Source organism: Etheostoma cragini, chromosome 8 (assembly GCF_013103735.1).
Source record: "Etheostoma cragini isolate CJK2018 chromosome 8, CSU_Ecrag_1.0, whole genome shotgun sequence".
NCBI classification, from domain to species: domain Eukaryota; kingdom Metazoa; phylum Chordata; class Actinopteri; order Perciformes; family Percidae; genus Etheostoma; species Etheostoma cragini.
Window position 1 is genome coordinate 23,332,936 of NC_048414.1, and position 17,988 is coordinate 23,350,923.

The following is a 17,988-nucleotide window of genomic DNA, read 5'->3' on the forward strand; positions in this document are numbered from 1 at the left end:
AATGTATGAAGTGCTTTTATGCATGTTAAAACTCAAAACGGGTCCGTCGGGACCCTAACACCATAGGAAGGTTAAGTACATATTTTTGTGATACTCTTCTTACTTTGATAATATTTTAATGGAATATTGCTGGTAACCGAATATTATTCCAGTTTGGAGTAAGTACTTTAGGGGAAAAAAAATATTTTTCTTCCACTGTGATTAACCCAAATGTAGCAGCTTTTCTTAATCAATAATGTCACAGGCCCAGACGTAGAAGCAGTGTGTTTAAATTAAAAAAGGATAACTCTTTTCTTTCAGAAGCTCAGAGAAAAGCCGAGAGAGGCTTCCCAGAGATACACACACACACACACACACACACACACACACACACACACACACACACACACATACACACACACATACACAACCAGAGATAACAGAAAAACATGAGTTTTGCCTCAGTAGTGATTTTGATAAACATTTTTGTTATACATTTTACAGTATAATGTGATATGTTCCCATATCAGGTAACAAATTCCACAGTCTGAAACCCTCAGTACTTAGGTTTGCTTTAGGCCTAAAACCTTTAATTCATAACAATTCTTAGAAATATCAGACAGCAGGCGCTCTGATAGCTCAATTGGTAGAGTGGGCGCCCATATATAGAGGTGTACAGGCCCGGGTTTGACTCTGACCTGCGGCCCTTTGCTGCATGTCATTCCCCCCCTCTCTCCCCTTTCACTTCTTCAGCTGTCCTGTCATTAAAGGACTAAAATGCCCCACCAAAAAACATCAGACAGCAATTATTATTACTTTGTGTTGCAAGCCAAAGATACAAATCTTTTTGTTTATTTCATCAGAATTTATTGATTAAGATTCAGGATGATATGAGAGTCCATCCTATGAGCAGTTCATTTATTATTGCACTCTAGTAAATTTTCAGTAAAGCTTACTATATACTTTGTTTGTATTTTGAGTTGCTACATAACAAATCATTTAAACTAGACTAGAACAGGTCTACTGATGAGTGTATTTCCCAGTTGTAGTTGCCTTCCTACTTCTGTGACAGGCAATATTGTGCCCTCAGCTCCCACCAGGGGCCGCCTGCTTTCTGCTGAACTCACGATCTGGCAAAACATCTTCCAGCAAAGCAGCGGTGACGTCACTGCTTTGATTTTTGGTCCTTTAAGGATGCATCATGCTTAACGGCAGGCTGTAGTTGTCTCTTCTCTCATCTGAGTTTAAGACGTGGAGTAACTAGTCAGACCGTTATGATGAGTCTGTTGCTGTCCTTTTAACCATAATTACACCAAACATGCAGTCTGTTTCTACCTAATAGAAGCTGTGTCAAGCTAGCCAAATCTAGCAGAAACAAGCCAGGAAGTTATGCAGTTGCCCATACTTTTTTTTTTATCTTGCCACAAAAGAATTGGGCCTATTACGTTTTTCCTAACACTGAGTGAAAACATATAACGAGCCAGTAAGAAAAAAAAAGCAATGCTACTGAAATTTTTTTTAAGGTAAGGTAGGCTACAAACATTTCTTCACTGCAAAGTTAGTGCTCTAGCCAAGAGATCTTCAGCAGGGGGTGTAGTACCCCCTTAGGGAGTCCTCAGATTTACTGCCATTAATGAAAAAGACAACGTTAATGATATGCTAAGTGGCCTATAGGTAAGGTAGTCACTACAGTAGCCATCCACAGATACGATAAGGATTCAGTGTGCCACATGTATATTTAACATGAAAACATGATTCATAAAACATGCCAACAATTATTATTTTAATGGATTAGTATTCTTTTGACATAACAGATGTGTATAAAGGCTTTAGGCCGCCCTACACATAATTGTAGGATCAGTTTATTATGCAACCTAATTTTGGACAATATCAAAATCAGAATCAAAAAACGGTTTATTTATTTATGCCTTGATCAAGGGCACTGACTGGAGAACCTAGTGCATGTTCTTTGATGGGGAGGGAAACCAAAATCTTCCAGGAGGATCCTGGCGTATGGTCGGCACTTGTAGTTGGTGATTGTATGAAACTTCTGCCGCAAGCAAGGTGTCGTGCAGCCTATGGGTGATCTCCAAAAATGCTAGATGCAAAATTTCCCTTGCAGGCAGCAGCTTTATAGCGTTTTTTATGCTTGAGCATACCTGCCTGGAAAACTCCAACTATTTTAAACTCCACGCCCCAAGTTTTTAATTTTAGGAAATGTGTCTCCAAAGCCATATAGTCCTAACTAAAAACTACCCAGAACTACGGAAGACTATAGCCTACAACTGTTTATTAGGCTGACATAACCTAGGCTAGGCTAACCATGAAGTTAGCAGTGAAGTGTCATTGGGCCGAATGCGCTTCCAGAGAAAGTGAATGCTTTTACTTTGAAGCCAGCATAGGCTGGTTTCCGGTATTGTATCTCCGCATTGATGCCAGCAGAGATTTGCACAGCGCTTTTTGCGGTCGCACTAGGGACAACAGACCTCACACACAGCGCGCGTACACAAGTCACAGTGAGACGCGCAAACGAAAAAGAAAAATCTCTTTGTTGGCTTTATTAATCCCCACAGCCTTCAACAGGCTCATGGAGAGCGGAACCCTGCTTGTCCGCACCAGGGGCAGGTTTATCGGATGCCTTTCACCACAGCAGCGCCGTTTCTTTTCCATTCAGGATTAATTGGTTGACCAATGGCTCCAAAACATGTGCTCCTCTCCAACAGCGGCAGCAGTCACCCCGGGGTTGGAGGGGTAAGAAATAAAGGAGACCCCCGCGCTTCCTCCCCGAACGCATGGATCCTGAATGCGGGGATGGTGGCCGTTTGTTCGCCGAGTAACGGGAAGAGGACGCGTGCGCCGTTTGGGATGCTGGCCCGGTGTTTTGTGACCATCAGCGCGGTGCTGATGCTGATGCTGCAGAGCACCTTGGCCGCTGACGGTAAGCCACTAATGCTGTGTTTGTTATGCAACCTGTAAGATTAGACCTTTATTCCGTGTAATCATACAAATAAACCATTCAGCCCGACTGCCTGAGTGGCGCTGGATGTTCACACTCCCATTCCAGTCTAAAGCTCGCTTGATTTACCATATTATCAGCCCCATGCAGTTCTTTATTGGCCAGTTTGGGAGAATATCAGTGTGTGGAAGATGTCACCTCTGTTGATGTAGACTACAGGCCTGCGTGATAAGGCAGCTGTGTTCAAGGCTGTGTTTTCTTTTTGACGCGTCTGGGGATGTTCTCTGATGGGATTGATGTTCGGACTGCACTTTCTATATGTCTGTGGTATTTAAATAATCAGTGTAGTAGCACACAGGCCCTAACCGACGTCCCCAAACACGCAGCTGGAGCACACAGGGGACCGCAGCACTGCGCCGCGCCGTGCCGTGCCAAGCCGCGCCGCCACAGCGCGTTCACCACGGCCGTTTCTAGGCGTCTGAAGTGGGAACTTTTAATCCATTCACGGAGCATCGAGACCCGACGTCGTCACTCTCGAACACCATCCATAGGGGACGTTTCATAGTGGCACTGATTCATAATTTATGATCTCCGTGTCTCCACAGCAATCCGATTTCAGTCATGACAGGACATTCTTGTACTTTAGTAGGGGTTTGTAATATTTTTTGTACAATATCGACTACAAAATGCTATTTATCTTTTGATCCCTCTTTTGACATCAGTCTTTTTTTGTAATATTTGATTACCGAATAGGTATCATTAAAGGAATATGGGTTTTGAAGCATTGGAAGGTGCCTAGCTGAGCTTTCAGGTTGCATAACCTCCAACACAACCAACTTTGAGGCTTCACTGTTTATCATTTGCGTTTCATAGTCAAATTTCATTGATTTGATTTTTGACACGTTCTTGAAAACAATTTAACATCAAGGACAGTCAAGTAGGCCTATACACAACTGACATAAATATACCCAAAGTAATAAAGCATCCTTTGCCAGAAGTAGACATACACAAAATGGAGTTGTAAATGCATCCAAGATTAATTTAGAATCCAATTAAGACAGGTCTGGAGTTGCTCAGAGGTGCAACCCGCTATGAAATGATTTATTCACCCACATTATTTTAAATGAATAAATAAATAACAATAACAACATTTTTTTCACTTAGTTTTTAGTTTTATTTGCAGAGGTTTGGATATGTTGGCCTCACCAACTTCTAATGCCAAATCCCATTGGAGCTAAATGGAATTTCAATGTTGGTGCTGGCAGTACTGAAGATGACATTTGAAAAACTTAAATGTCAAATGTCTTTTCCCTTTCCAGGAATAATGACTGTGTTTCACTCGGGCCACATTTCACAGAAAACTGTGGAAGGTCATGGTGGGGCAGACGTTAAACAATATATCTATTAGCTTTTCTCAATTATAATGATCCAATAAAACCAAAACAACACAACAATATAACAAGTCTGGATGTACCATAGCTGTCACACTAATCCAAAAAAACAAAAAAGCACTATCAATTCCTACCCAAAACAAAAAGAAGAAAACAAAATAGGATATTTTAAGAGATCTTCTGTTTTTTTTAATAAACAGTAATCAACATAATCATTTCTTTTACATTTTATGGACAAAGAATAATAGGCAAACATGATTTTGTGCCATTCAACAATCTATCCTGCCTAAACACCCCATCTACAAAGAATGTATATGTACCCAGGATACTCAATACTCTATAAAATAAGAAACTTATCACTATTGTTTTCCTAAATTGAGTAATTTAGGACGAAAGCAGAAATGTTCCCTTTCTGTTTTAGATTTAATTTAAAGGTCTGATTAAATTGTTGAACAGTTTACTGGCTGCTTTGTTGGCTTGTTGCTATTTTAAATTCTGATAATTATATAAGTGATTGGCTGGCTAACTTACACTGGGAGTTAGAAAGTCAGAGAAAAACTCCTTAGCAACCTTTCTCATTAACTCTCAAATTGAAAAACAATGAAATACTGGCCAATCATAATAACATTTGCCAACACTATTCAGGATACTGATAGCCAGGCTCTCATTCTAGCTGTTAGCCAATCAGAGTTAAGAAGCTTAGCTCGTTGAATATTAATGAGAACTGGCACAAATCTGCCTGCAAGGGCTTTCTATACCACACTAGAATGGCTTGAAACAAGGTAACCAAGGCATTTTTTCCACAACAAATGTTACAGAGTCCATGATAGAACTTCAGACATTACCACAAAGTCATGACATACGTGTGGCAAGTCACCTTTAAGCACAGGTTTGAGAATAAAAATGGAGATACAGAATATGGAGAAGATTGGCAAATGATTGGGAAAGAGACAGTTTATCTGCCCAGCCTCCCCAGTTAAATCTAAGCAAATCGCCCACTCACACACAACATATCCTCTCTTTTATATCATGCTGCTGTGCCAGAGCGAGCTTTTCCATAGCATGGCTTGGGGGAGATTTGACTTTCTCTCTCTTACCTGGTTTATCAAGCATTAGAGAAAACCTTTTTTTTGTATTTTCCATCTCCATTTGTAATAAAAAAAGGATTTTTTTGGAGGCTGATGCCTAGGCTGTGTGTGTGTGTGTGTGTGTGTGTGTGTGTGTGTGTGTGTGTGTGTGTTTGTGTGTGTGTGTGTGTTTGTATGTGTGTGTGTGCTTTCTTAAATAGGTCTACATAGACCTTCATCCACAGTCAATAGCTGAGATCTATTGGTCCATGTTACCATGGGAACAGATCTGCAGCTAGTACTTTTCTCAGTGTGTGTCTGTGTTTGTCAGTCAGAGAGTCAGTCTGTTGCCCAATAATCAGCGTCAGATGACACACCAGTGCATATAAACCATTCTCTAAAGCACTGATTTGTGGGTTTGAACTGAACTTAACCCCCCCAGCTGCTAAACATCCGGCTTTCTGGTCATCTGAGTCACCCACCACATCGTTTTCTTAGAATGAAACATCATTTGTGTATGTCACCCCTTTCTTTACTTGACATATATTACTCATATTTGGAGGAAAACACATAACCTAGATATACCAGAGGTGTCCAGAGGGCTCTGGGAAATAAAGGAAGATTAAATGATTGGGGCTGCAGCCAGTAACTAATTGTTGAAAATGAATAGGAGCAAGTGGCAAGATGGCAGATTATCCTTTCTTTTCATATCTTTCCTTTTTATAAGTCTGTTATAAAGAGAGACACCTCTCACAGCTTTTGTGTTTATATCTAGATAGTCTAATGATGTAATTACTAAAAACAGAAATACTGTACATGAAACAAGCACAAAATTCGGATCTAAGTCAAGAATTATCTGATCTAAAAATATTTAAACATACTTAAAAAGTATGAAAATAAATGTCCAAACCCATTTGTCAAATTGGGGTTCACATCATCTTAGCCCCACTATGAATGGCATTTCACAAAAGAAAATGGCAACCAGTCTAGCTACTGTTTTTAATCATGGGGCAACAATATCAAAGGGTCAGTTCACCAAAATGGTAATCACAAGCAAATGTATGTACGTACTGTATTTTTAGTGGTATTTTGCTATGCAAATAGTTTGGGTTTAATTTGCCTTTTGAGGGATGTGAGATTTCTGCAGCCTCCCACAATAAATGGAAGTGAATTTTATTTTTATTTGCCAAAAAGGTGCTGAAAGGGAATCAGACTAACCGCTAGAGTCTAATAACCTAGTGAGGAACAGTGAGGAATTGAATAACAGGCCACAAAGTCACAGATAAATCCTTTGCTGATCATCATTTATCTGCTGCCATCAATTAAAGAGATTGATTTTGCTGATTAGGTGCCCTATGTCCTGGCTCCTTTCTGTCTCCTGAGGTTTCTGAGAGCGCAGGAGTTGGCTAAGGATCAGAACTCTAAGAATCTGCACTTTGTGAAACTGATTAAAAGTTCAGTGTCTGCACAGAAAAAGTTTATTGCATCTAGTAAGAAGAAAAGCAGTGTTACAGTTGTTGGTACCTGCCTATACAAGAGAGAAAGAAAGTAAGTAAGAAAGAAAGCAATAAAGAAAGCAATGAAGAAAGTGGGCAATCAATCAGATTCAGACTCACTGATATTGAATTAAATTGTGATTACAGCGTCAATACAATTTCAGCTCAGAGTGAAGATTGGCATTAAGAGGGTGTTATATTGCATGTTGCTGCTTTATTTCAGTACAGTCACACACAGTGAACTTGATGAGATCCGGATATGCAGAGCTTTTTACACAGTTTTTGCATTAGATCATGTAAAGGATAAAATCTATAAATATTTATCTTTGCAGAGATTTACTAGATGTGAAAGGAGAGTGTGTGTTTTCCTGCATATGTCAATTTTTTGTATTTGACTCATAATTGCAGCAAATTCCACAAGGTACATGGTGCACTTAATCACCAAGCTCGTGTTTAATGCATACAGACTGTCAGATATGATGGGAACTTTGATGATCGTCGACAGATGTGCACGATTGTTGTGCTACAACCTGCTTTTTTGATGCCAGCTACTTGGCTCCATAAGGATTCTTGCTCTCGCTCACCATGCTTCACCAAGTTTGGTAAAGCCATGGCAACACTTAAAATCCATATATTGTAAGCAATAATATGCAACAAGACAATCACTTAATTGTTAAACAAAACAAAGACAACCTAAAAGTAGTCTTTTTTTAAATTCAGGCAGTCTATAATTACAATTGGAGAATAAGGCTGTTAATAGCCTGTATTTTCATTACTATTAACAAATTCCATAAAAAGACCAAAACCATCAATGAACTGATCTTACTCCCAAGTACAGTATTGTCTGTGTTGTCAGAGCCTGACGTATAGCTCAAATGTTGATTCACACTGTTCCTTTAATAGCATGACCACAGACACACACTGAAGTTTGTTGTATTTTTGTTTAAACAACGGGACAACGGGGAAATGAAACGCCACACGCCGGCCACAACAACGGGATGGACCACCACACGCGGGATGCAATCCCCCGGTGCAGGGACACGATCCGCGGTCTCTGTGGCACCGAACTATGGTGAAATGAAACGGCAAACACTGGCCACAATAATGGAACGTTTGTGGTTAGGGGAAAAAAAATCTGGGAAAGGACCTGCAACACAGGGGACACGGTCCCTGGTCCCCGGGGTAAAAGTCCTGTGTTGTTTGAGCCATGCACCATCCCGACCAACCTCTCTCCATGGATTTTTGGCTTTTCAATACTACTCGCTAACGTTATTGTTCTGTGATCACAAAACAAGCTTGCAATTGAAGTATATTACTTTAAAATGTATAATTAACACACAAAAAAACAGCATTAAGGTGATCTGTACACAATTCAATAGATTAAATAACGTGACAATTTCACGAACCGCCATGAGACTGGGCATCGTAATTCCCTTAGCCGCAGGCCCGACCGGCATCCTTGCTTTGATTCTCCCCCGCCTTCGTTGCATCCTATTCACGGAAACAATCCAATGAGCGCCCAGTGGTCTGGTTGTGTCTTCCAGAGGACAGGTTGTAACTGCCCAATGTGAGTCAAGTGAAAATTTGATGCTCACTGATGTGTGAAAGATTTGTGAAATTCATAAAATAACCATTTGTCATTACAAACAATAACTAAATATGGCAATGATTTCAAAAACCTTTTAGCTATCTATGATTGTTTGTTGCTATTGTTAGCTCAAAACACCATTCAACAGCCTTTGCTGTGTTTGATTGCTAACTTGTAGCCAGCACCACTAATCTACAAGCACACACAAGTGGATGATCTACAAATAGACACGCAACTACTCCGTGATGATTATCACAGAAGCCTGACTGAACACACTTGAACTCACTGATGGCAGCTAGCAGCTAGCAGCTAACAGGGTGAGCTAGCTACCATCAGGATAGAGACAGGGTAGGCCAACCGATAGGTGAATTTAATCAATTTATGTTGCATATTGTTATCACATAAGTGCCCCATTCATGTTGCACAGACATTTTGATTGCATTTTGTTTCTGTTAAGAGGCACAAACGTTTTTTAAAACCTTCCCAGACAACTAACATTTTAGCTCAGTGGAAGCTTGTACAAGTAGCTGCAGCTACTCCGTGTTGCCTGCACCAATTTGGGTCGTTTTTCTTTTCCGAAAGTACATGCATATTTATGGCAATCAAGATTAATGTAAAAATTGGCCGGAATTCTCCTTTAAACTGCAAGTAAATTACTAAAAGATAAACATTTCATTTTGCATCTTTATTTATGCCAGACATCAACTGTCCTTGCATCACCATACTGACCCTTTTTTCCCTTAATCTGAGGAGCTCAGATGATCAGAGGTGTAGCAGTTCATCTAAGAGAAGGATTCTAGGCAGAAGGGGAGTAAGCTCTGCATCATCCCCAAACATGTTCTCAGCGTTAAAGCAGCAGTGGCTCATTTTTGCATCGCTCTCCTCAGCTGCACTCCGTTCTGTACTTCTTTGTGCCTTTCTGATTATGCACTGCTTTAGCATTTCCCCCTGACAAGAAGTTGGCGCTTTAGCTATAACATCCCAAACAGATTTAAACCAAAACCATAAGAACATTCTGACATTGGAAGGCAGTGGAGATTTTATTAATTAATCCATGTTTATAATACTGTAATGTGCTGCAAGAAATGAACGTTTCATGCAAATCTTTTACTAAACGCCTCCTTTGTCTGATAGTGTTCTCTTTGCAATTAAGGTTGTTTATGACACATCCGCACCTCAGAGACTCTTCTGCACTGCAGGTGGAATGTGTAATGATGCCTGCTTTCACGCAGAACGTCTCTCTTGGTAGCATTGTCATTCCTCTTAATGTTACCAGTCAGAAAAACGGAAGCAGCTTTATTACAAGGAAGACAAACTTTATTGATGCGATTGACAAAAACTCTGTTTTACTTATAGCTCTGGCTCACATTGTTTTTGTGACTGTGACCAAACTAACCTGGCTAAACATCTCTCACAGCATCTGAGCTGGAGAGATTCCAGTTCACCTCCTGGGCACTGCCAGGTGCTCTTGAGCAAGGCTCCCCCCCCACAACCGCTCAAGCCACTGGTCCAGCACTGGCAGCCCCTCACTCTGACATCTTTCCATTAGTGCATGAATAGGTCCTGAGCATGTGTGTGTGTGTGTGCGCGTGTGTTTCAGTCATGTGTCTAGTGAATTGTAACATTCTAACAAAAATAGAGTGTAAATTGTGATTTCCCCACTGGGGATCAATAAACAGTATAAATTATAAATTGGCCTTTACCTGTAAGCAGGCTCCAGGCACCCATATACGTGGAAGGCCCTAACTGGGACATAGTTGCTCCTATATTCACCACACCAGATTTACTACATAATTTGGTTCCATATTGCTGACACATGTCCAATGTACCTTCATTAGCTCTTCCCATTATTCATGTGTTTTACATTCAAACTAATCCTAGGCTTCTCTAACTCCGATCTTCCCAATCCCAAAATGATTACTCATAATGGCACAATATACCGCACAAAATGCTTCTTTAACACTGCCTATGCTGACTGGTAAATGCCAACGCTATATTTTATCACCAAATAAGAAATAGAAGCTCATAAGAGCCATCTGAATATGATGATATAACAGCCACATGGTGATACAAGCCTAAAATGACCTTAATTTTTTCACTCTAATCTTATGTTGTAGTGTGTCTCTTTTGTTTCCATGGTGATGTTTGAAATATTATCTTTGCTTATCTGTGATGGGAATGTGAAGATGCATTTAAAAAGCTTATCCTGAATTTGACCTCAGCCAGGATTTTGGCTATTATCCTGCTCACTCAGTGCATAACAGCTAAATTCAGGCTCAACGTATTTGGATGGCAGATAATATAGTAGTATTGATAAAAGATAGTGTGCTTCAAGAACATGAATTTCATTTGCCGGTTAAATTAGTCGGAAAATCTGCAGCAATTAAGTAACTCTATTTCCACATATATTTTCCTCATTATGCCAGTCTGCTTGACCGAAGTTGCATTGCTGTGTACACTGAACAAAATTGCTTTCAATGAATAAAGTAATTATTTCCCCTGGGCAAAACAAAGTCAACCCATGTGGTTCTGACCTCCTCACACACTTGCTGTCTACTTACCAGCCCAATGAAAACATGCTGTTCCAGACCTTATGTGTTAGGAAGCTGTAAACTGTCCCTGCAGTCAACAACCCATTTTGGATTCTGGGTTTATGAGAAGGAAATGTTGAAAAACCACTGTACCCGTTGGTTCAGATGGCTGTATGAAAATCATTGTGAACATCAGAGGTAGTTTGCTAAAGAGGCATTAAAAAAACCAGGACATGAGTGTAAGTACTCAGAACCTTAAGATAAAAGGTGAAAACAGTGGAGAAAAGTCTCTGTGGTTTGTATTTCTTACACTTTAATCAATCAATCAAAATCAATCAAAATGTATTTATGTAGCACTTTACAACTACCAGCAGGTATCCAAAGTGCTTAACAAAATGAATATAATCACAACATACAACAGAAAGAGTAAACATAGAAAACAGTAAAATCAGAAAAGGTTGCAAAGAAAAAAAAGAATAAAATTGTCACACCACTGCTACGAATTAAAAGCCAGACTGAACAGATATGTTTTGAGCAGAGGTGGGTAGAGTAGCCCAAAATTGTACTCAAGTAAAAGTACTGTTACTTCAGAATAATTTGACTCAAGTAAAAGTAAAAGTAGTCATCCAAATAATTACTTGAGTAAGAGTAAAAAAGTACTTGATGAAAAAACTACTCAAGTAGTGAGTAACTGTTGAGTAACGTCTGATTTATTTATTAACACAAGCATCAATCAGACTGACAGAAATACAAAATGATTATCTTTAGGCAAATTATAGTTAATCCAATCAATAAAATAAATTAAAATGTATTTATTAATTAGGTTACTTGAGAGACTTGTCACATCAAATTTGGATGGATACTGCATGTGTAAAACATACTGTATGTAACCTAAAAGACAAACAACCACCTCTCCACAGCAAAAACTAAAACCACCGCTATGTCTCCTCCGCTTAGACGTTGAGTTTTTGAACGCTCACATGTCCGTTTGTTTGGTCGACATTAAACGCCGCATGACGGAGCTGCTATTTCACACTTTTCCTAAGGTAACCATGCTTTCACTATGAGGCCGAGGGGGGGGGGGGTCCTCCTTGTCTGCGTTGCCTTGGCGACGTTTAAATCTAACGTCTTTGCTTTGCTACGAGTGTAAAGCTAACCTCTTTATATGTCTATGGGCTAACCTGTCCCGCTGCTGAAACGAGTATGGTCAAGGGTAAAAACAATGAAGCGTAGTAACGAGTAACGAGCTCATTGTAGCCTAATGTAGCGGAGTAAGAGTACAGTTTATTTTTCACTAATCTACTCAAGTAAAAGTAAAAGTATAGTGATTTAAAACTACTCCTAGAAGTACAATTTTTTCAAAAACTTACTCAAGTAAATGTAACGGAGTAAATGTAACTCGTTACGACCCACCTCTGGTTTTGAGTTTGGACCTAAAAAGAGTGACATCTGTAACAGTACGCATATCAGGGGGTAACTTGTTCCAGAGTCTCGGGGCAGCAACTGCAAAAGCCTGATCACCCCACCGTTTATACCTGGACCTTGGGACTTCTAAAACCAACTGATTTGAAGACCGCAATGACCGGTTGTGTTCCTGCACAGATTTTTTAAATTTCACAAAAATACTCTGGGGCAAGACCATTAAAGCTTTAAAAACAAACAATAAAATCTTAAAATCTATTCTAAAACGCACCGGGGGCCAATGCAGGGTGTAGAGAACGGGAGTGATGTGAGCATTTAAGAGTGAAGTAAAGTGATGTGGGTGAGTTCTGCGATAAAATCACTATATTTTTTAATTTTTAGTAACTATATGTCTGTGATGTCTCCTTCACTGGCACAAACCGTCGGTGTAGCTGTTGTACTCACTCGGCTCTGTGTGTGTATGAGCATGATTATATGGTTCAGACACTTACATAAGACTAATTAGAGACTAATTAGTTAGATTATTTTTTTTACTGTATTTTAAAGAACTGCAGAGACTTAAGTTTCATCAACTTTGCCATCTTTATCATCTTAACACAATCACTGGGTGGAGGCAGTAACTGATACTGTATAAGTTTGAGTAAGGATAACAACAACCAAGCTTAATCAGGTTAAGGATCAGGTTTGTGATCTGTATAGTCAGTAATGAAATGACACTGTGCTCACACCATATGTGTCTTATAAAACACAGACACACACACACACACACACACACACACACACACACACACTCACACACAGACACTAAGGGGACACAGTAAGGGCAAGCACACATCACGTGGTCAGGGCCAATCAAATTCACTCAGCTCACGTATTGGGTTTTGCATAGTCACATGGTTCATCCTGCAGCAGTTTTTATGTGTTTTACAGAAAAATCAATACTGCTTCACACACTAGCGCATACAGATTCTCACAACGCATGTCCACAATATTAAAAAAATCATCATTTAAAGTGCCATAACATTCCACTTTGATTATGCGTTTGCATAAGCGTGTGCAAGTGAGTGTTCACTTATGTGACAGTACAAGTGTGTGATGCTTTTTTTTTTGAGAGTGCACTTGAGTTAAAAGGATTTCATGTGCAAATTTGAGCTTTGAACTTCCCTCCCACGGTAGGAATGGAATTCCAGAAGTCATTTTCAGGATATGAATGCTGCAGGGATGTCATATAAATGTATACATTGTAAAAAAAAAGAAAGAAAAGAAAGAAAGATCTGATTATTTTGATTATTGAACTATATTGAACTATTACTTACTTTTTTATTTTGAAAAAAGTCAAAGTGCTTTTATACAAAAAGTATATTATGCAAACTCCAATGCATTTCCTTTCTTCTATGAGTTTTCCTTGCTGTTCAGACAAACAGGGCAACCCTGTGGGCAGGCAGGTGGGCAGGCAGATAGGCAGGTATGGTTCCCAACTTGGAAAATCTCTCAAGTAAGGGCTTGTTAAACCGGCATTTGCAGATTTCCTTGGCCACTCTGAGAAAGTGAAAACAAGCTGTAAAAACAACATTGATTTATTCTCACCTTTTGATTTAAATTTGTCAACAACCAGTTGCCTATTTACACATCCAGGTACAGAATAACATTAACATTCAATTGGATTCATGTTTCCGTTAGGCTTGCACTTCCAGACCTACATCCACAGTGCCGGAGAAAAGTCTGGCTGCATGAGGTAACATTCTGGTATGGGGGAAAAAATAAAAACATTGTCATTTTTTCCATTGAGGGCCATTAATGTGTTCAAACCATCAGCAAATTTGATACAAAGTTTGACAATTTCGGTTACAATATCTTGAAAAAAAAGAAAGACACAAGACAAAAAGTAAACTTAACATCAGCAACTTTTATCCACGCCCATCAAGACTTGGCTTCTTTTCCTTTGGGAACTTAAAAATATATAAATCTACAAACTCCTCTCCCCCAAGACAACACTATATAATGCAAGCGTGCAGCAGCAAACAATATTCTAACAATCATTAAAGCAGCCTGGATAGGTTCACATTCTGTTGGAGACATTTGCGTGACTAGTGCAGCAAAAATATCTTAAGTCACTGATGAAACTTTAGAAACATTTTTTCTTATATTTTAAATTAAACTGTGTGCATGTTTGTTTATGTTGTTGACACTTGGGTTATAAATCCCCTGAGCTTTTCTTATGTTTGTTCAGTTTGACAGTCCTACAGTTTCTTTGAGCTTCAGGGATTTGTCTTGATGCTAAAAAAATTAAATTTCAGACAATGGACAGGAGTGAGAAGCCCTTAACCCATGATGCACTGTGCTACAGTTTCTTCCTTAGTTAGCGGTTTATTTTCTTATTTATGTCAAAACTGCTTTGCTTTCCTCGCAGCCTATTCATTAAACATCTCCCCACTGCAGCAACTTACATTTCTTTGCATTTCGTTTACATTTACTTGCCACGCAGCTCCTGCCTTCAGCTCTAATTATGCCCTTTTTACACTTTGGTTGGTAAGTAACAGTTGCTCACATTTTTTAAATCTAATTCTTTGCCTGCTGGGGTTGAGATTAATTATGTTTGCATTATCAGGTAGCCTGACAAATGTAACTTTAAACAGTAGGAATTGGTTTCACATATTCCACATTTCCGCTGCAAAATCTTTGGCTAGATCCAAATGTGTGTCTCATATCTCTCTCTGTATTTTCACACAGGCTTCCTGTTTGTTTTAAAATAGAGAAATAATTCTGTAGGGGTTGCTCATCAACACTTCAGCAAGTATTTCCTTCTCTCTTACACATCTCTGTTGTTATTTGTCATGTGTACTTGTGGTGGTTTGATCTCCTTAAAAACCTAAGAGTCTTTTAGTGATGTAGTTGTAGTGTTGCTTAGATAAGGTGAAGGCTGAAAAGGACAACGTTTTTGAAACCATCAGATAAACAAACAAGGCCTCTGCAACATACATACATTTACTTTATGGTAACCACACATTTGTACACACACACACACACACACACACACTTGAACGATTTCATAGCAATCTATCGTTATCTGCCATCAAAGACTTGCTGTGACTTAAGTTAGGCCTCAGCAGCAGATTGGCTGCGAGAAATGAAGCGAGAGATGGGCTCTGAGCTGGCGTATGTGTGTGTGTGTTTCTTAGGGTTTGGATGTGTTTCCTGTTCTGTGACTTTACTTCTGTAAGTCTGTCAGTGCTCCTGTGTGAGTGGTTCTCTATTTGCCATGTTTTTGCACCTGCATATCTCGGCAATAATTGTTTTTGAGTTTGTTTGCATGCATTGGATGACTGGGTTTCTGATTGTGTGCATGCTTGTTCATGGTTCATCTTTGTGTGTGTGTGTGTGTGAGTGTGTTTGTGTGTGTGTATGTGTGTGTGTGTATTTCTGTGTGTGTCTGTGTTTGTATGTGTGTATGTGCGTGCTAGAGAAAATGGATTTAGGCAGATGATGTTTTTCCCCTTGTGTGTTGCTACACATGAGCTACAGGCTCTGGAGTCCACTGTAGCATTGGCAAATGTGCAGAAACACTGATTAGAACACATTAGATAACAAAGAGAATCAATTGACTTTTGCTGCGCCCATTTTCTACAGTTTCTAAAGACCAATATAAATGTGACTTTCTATTATGAAGAGAGTGGGTGATGCCACTGTACTATATTGTTAATGGTTTTTCAGCAGTGAATGAAAGACAATGTAATTAAAAATGGAGGTTGGATACATAGTAAAATAATAATGGAATAATAAAATCTAAGTCATGACAGCAGAGCCAACATTGTGTCTCTGTGTGTTTGTGGTTGATGAGTTTATCTGTGTAGAAAAAAGGCCAACCTATTTCTCTTCATTGAGAGATGACCGTTTTTTGCAATGAATGCAGAACTACTCGTATGAACATATTAACAACATATTTCTTCTTCCGTGCCACATACTGTATGAACGAGTGATTTGAGAGAACTTGCGGCATTCACCAATTTTCTCACATTACAATTTATCATCAGTCATGTACTGTATACATAGTCTCCCTTTCTACAATTCATTTTGAGTTTAAATATGTTCAAATGTTCAAAGATGTATGAACTCACAAAAAAATTCACTATCAAAGACCACACTACCAGATACATTGGAACAAATTTGAAATAAAAAATTTAATTTTTGTTACTCTTGGGTGAGATTTTTATGATTACCCACAGTGGAGCAGATAGCTAGTTATACCGTTATAATGCTAATGTTTCCACCTCACATACTTGCAGCTACTCATAAACAGGTGCTATTCAAAAAGGTGAAAGAAGTGATTTATTCTTTTATTCCGTTTCCAAATCCTGAGACATTTGTAAACACTGCTGACCCTGTTTAGGTTTGAAAACTCTAGGTTAGCATTGTAATCTGGACAGGCAGAAACGGAGACCTTTGGAAATGATGATGCATGTCAGTCAGTCTTATCGGTTAGGTATAGGCTTTTTAGTATAAAAATAAGAAACTTTTCGTGTAAACAACCCAAACTCTTTAAAGGAAAACCTTTGGTATAGTCCTACTGGTGGAGAAAAGGTGACATATGCCTATGATTCTGGACCAGTAGTGTTACAGTATTATCAGACACACTAAAGACGAATGAAAAGAAATTGTCTATGATGAACTCAAGGACTTCTCAGTTTGGTGGCAGCTGAAGACATCCTTGAGTGGAAATAATAGCCACATTGGCAGGTAGCCAATGACAATTGAGTGATTCAGACTCGTAACTATCTGTAAGCAGGGTACGCAGTTGCTTACAAGTCAATCAGGGGCCCGCATCACTGTAAGATATTGATTGACAGCCGGGGCCCCCTATTGCATTTTCATTACTCACAACAATCCCATTAGTCCCATGTGCAGCCACTGACCAAGCGGGAGTGAGAAAAATTAATTTCCTTGTTTCTGATATGAAGACGAGACGTGTGTGACTCGAACATCCCACAATTACCAACACAACGTACAGCAAAAGACGTCCTGCCAACATGTATACATTTTAACATCAATGTAATGTCTTGCGGGCTCTCTGCGGTGAGCAGGGCTGCTGCTCCTTTCCACCGGCGACTTACACAATCACACACTGTGGATGAAGGAAAAACCGCAGATGAGATGTAGAGAATTACCTTAATTGAGGACAGCTACATTATTGTAGATGCAATGATAAGATAAAGTCCAATAGGTACTACCCCCCTACAACAGCACGTGGTGATGGTGCAATGTGCACAAGTAGGCTACCTTGAATAGGACAAGATAGGATCATAGAGACACAGCAATTTAGTTTTTTGTCTTTTATGATGGCAAAACTGGTATGATTTACACTGGTAAAAAGTGACAGGTGGTCAAAAGAATTAACTTCAGGCCCTGCCTGCAGGTAAATAAAATGTTTTCAAGTAGATTAGTGTAGATATTGTTAGCCAAACAATGTTTTTTTCACCAATATACACTATTAATTCTTATTTCAGACCCAATTGGCCATTATGTGTCTGGGCCTACAGAGCTGCAAGTGAGGACATTAAAAT

At 39.3% G+C, this 17,988-nt stretch overlaps 1 protein-coding gene across 2 annotated transcripts in view; it reads left to right on the forward strand.

The window, feature by feature from the left end:
• The first annotated feature begins 2,416 nt into the window (after positions 1-2,416).
• Positions 2,417-17,988, forward strand: part of kiaa1549la (KIAA1549-like a) — a 220,819-nt gene continuing 205,247 nt past the window's right edge. For both annotated transcript variants that reach the window (XM_034878301.1, XM_034878302.1), the window contains exon 1: positions 2,417-2,917. In XM_034878301.1, the coding sequence (XP_034734192.1) occupies positions 2,671-2,917 (247 nt within the window). In that variant the 5' untranslated portion in view covers positions 2,417-2,670. The remainder of the gene's footprint in view (positions 2,918-17,988) is intronic.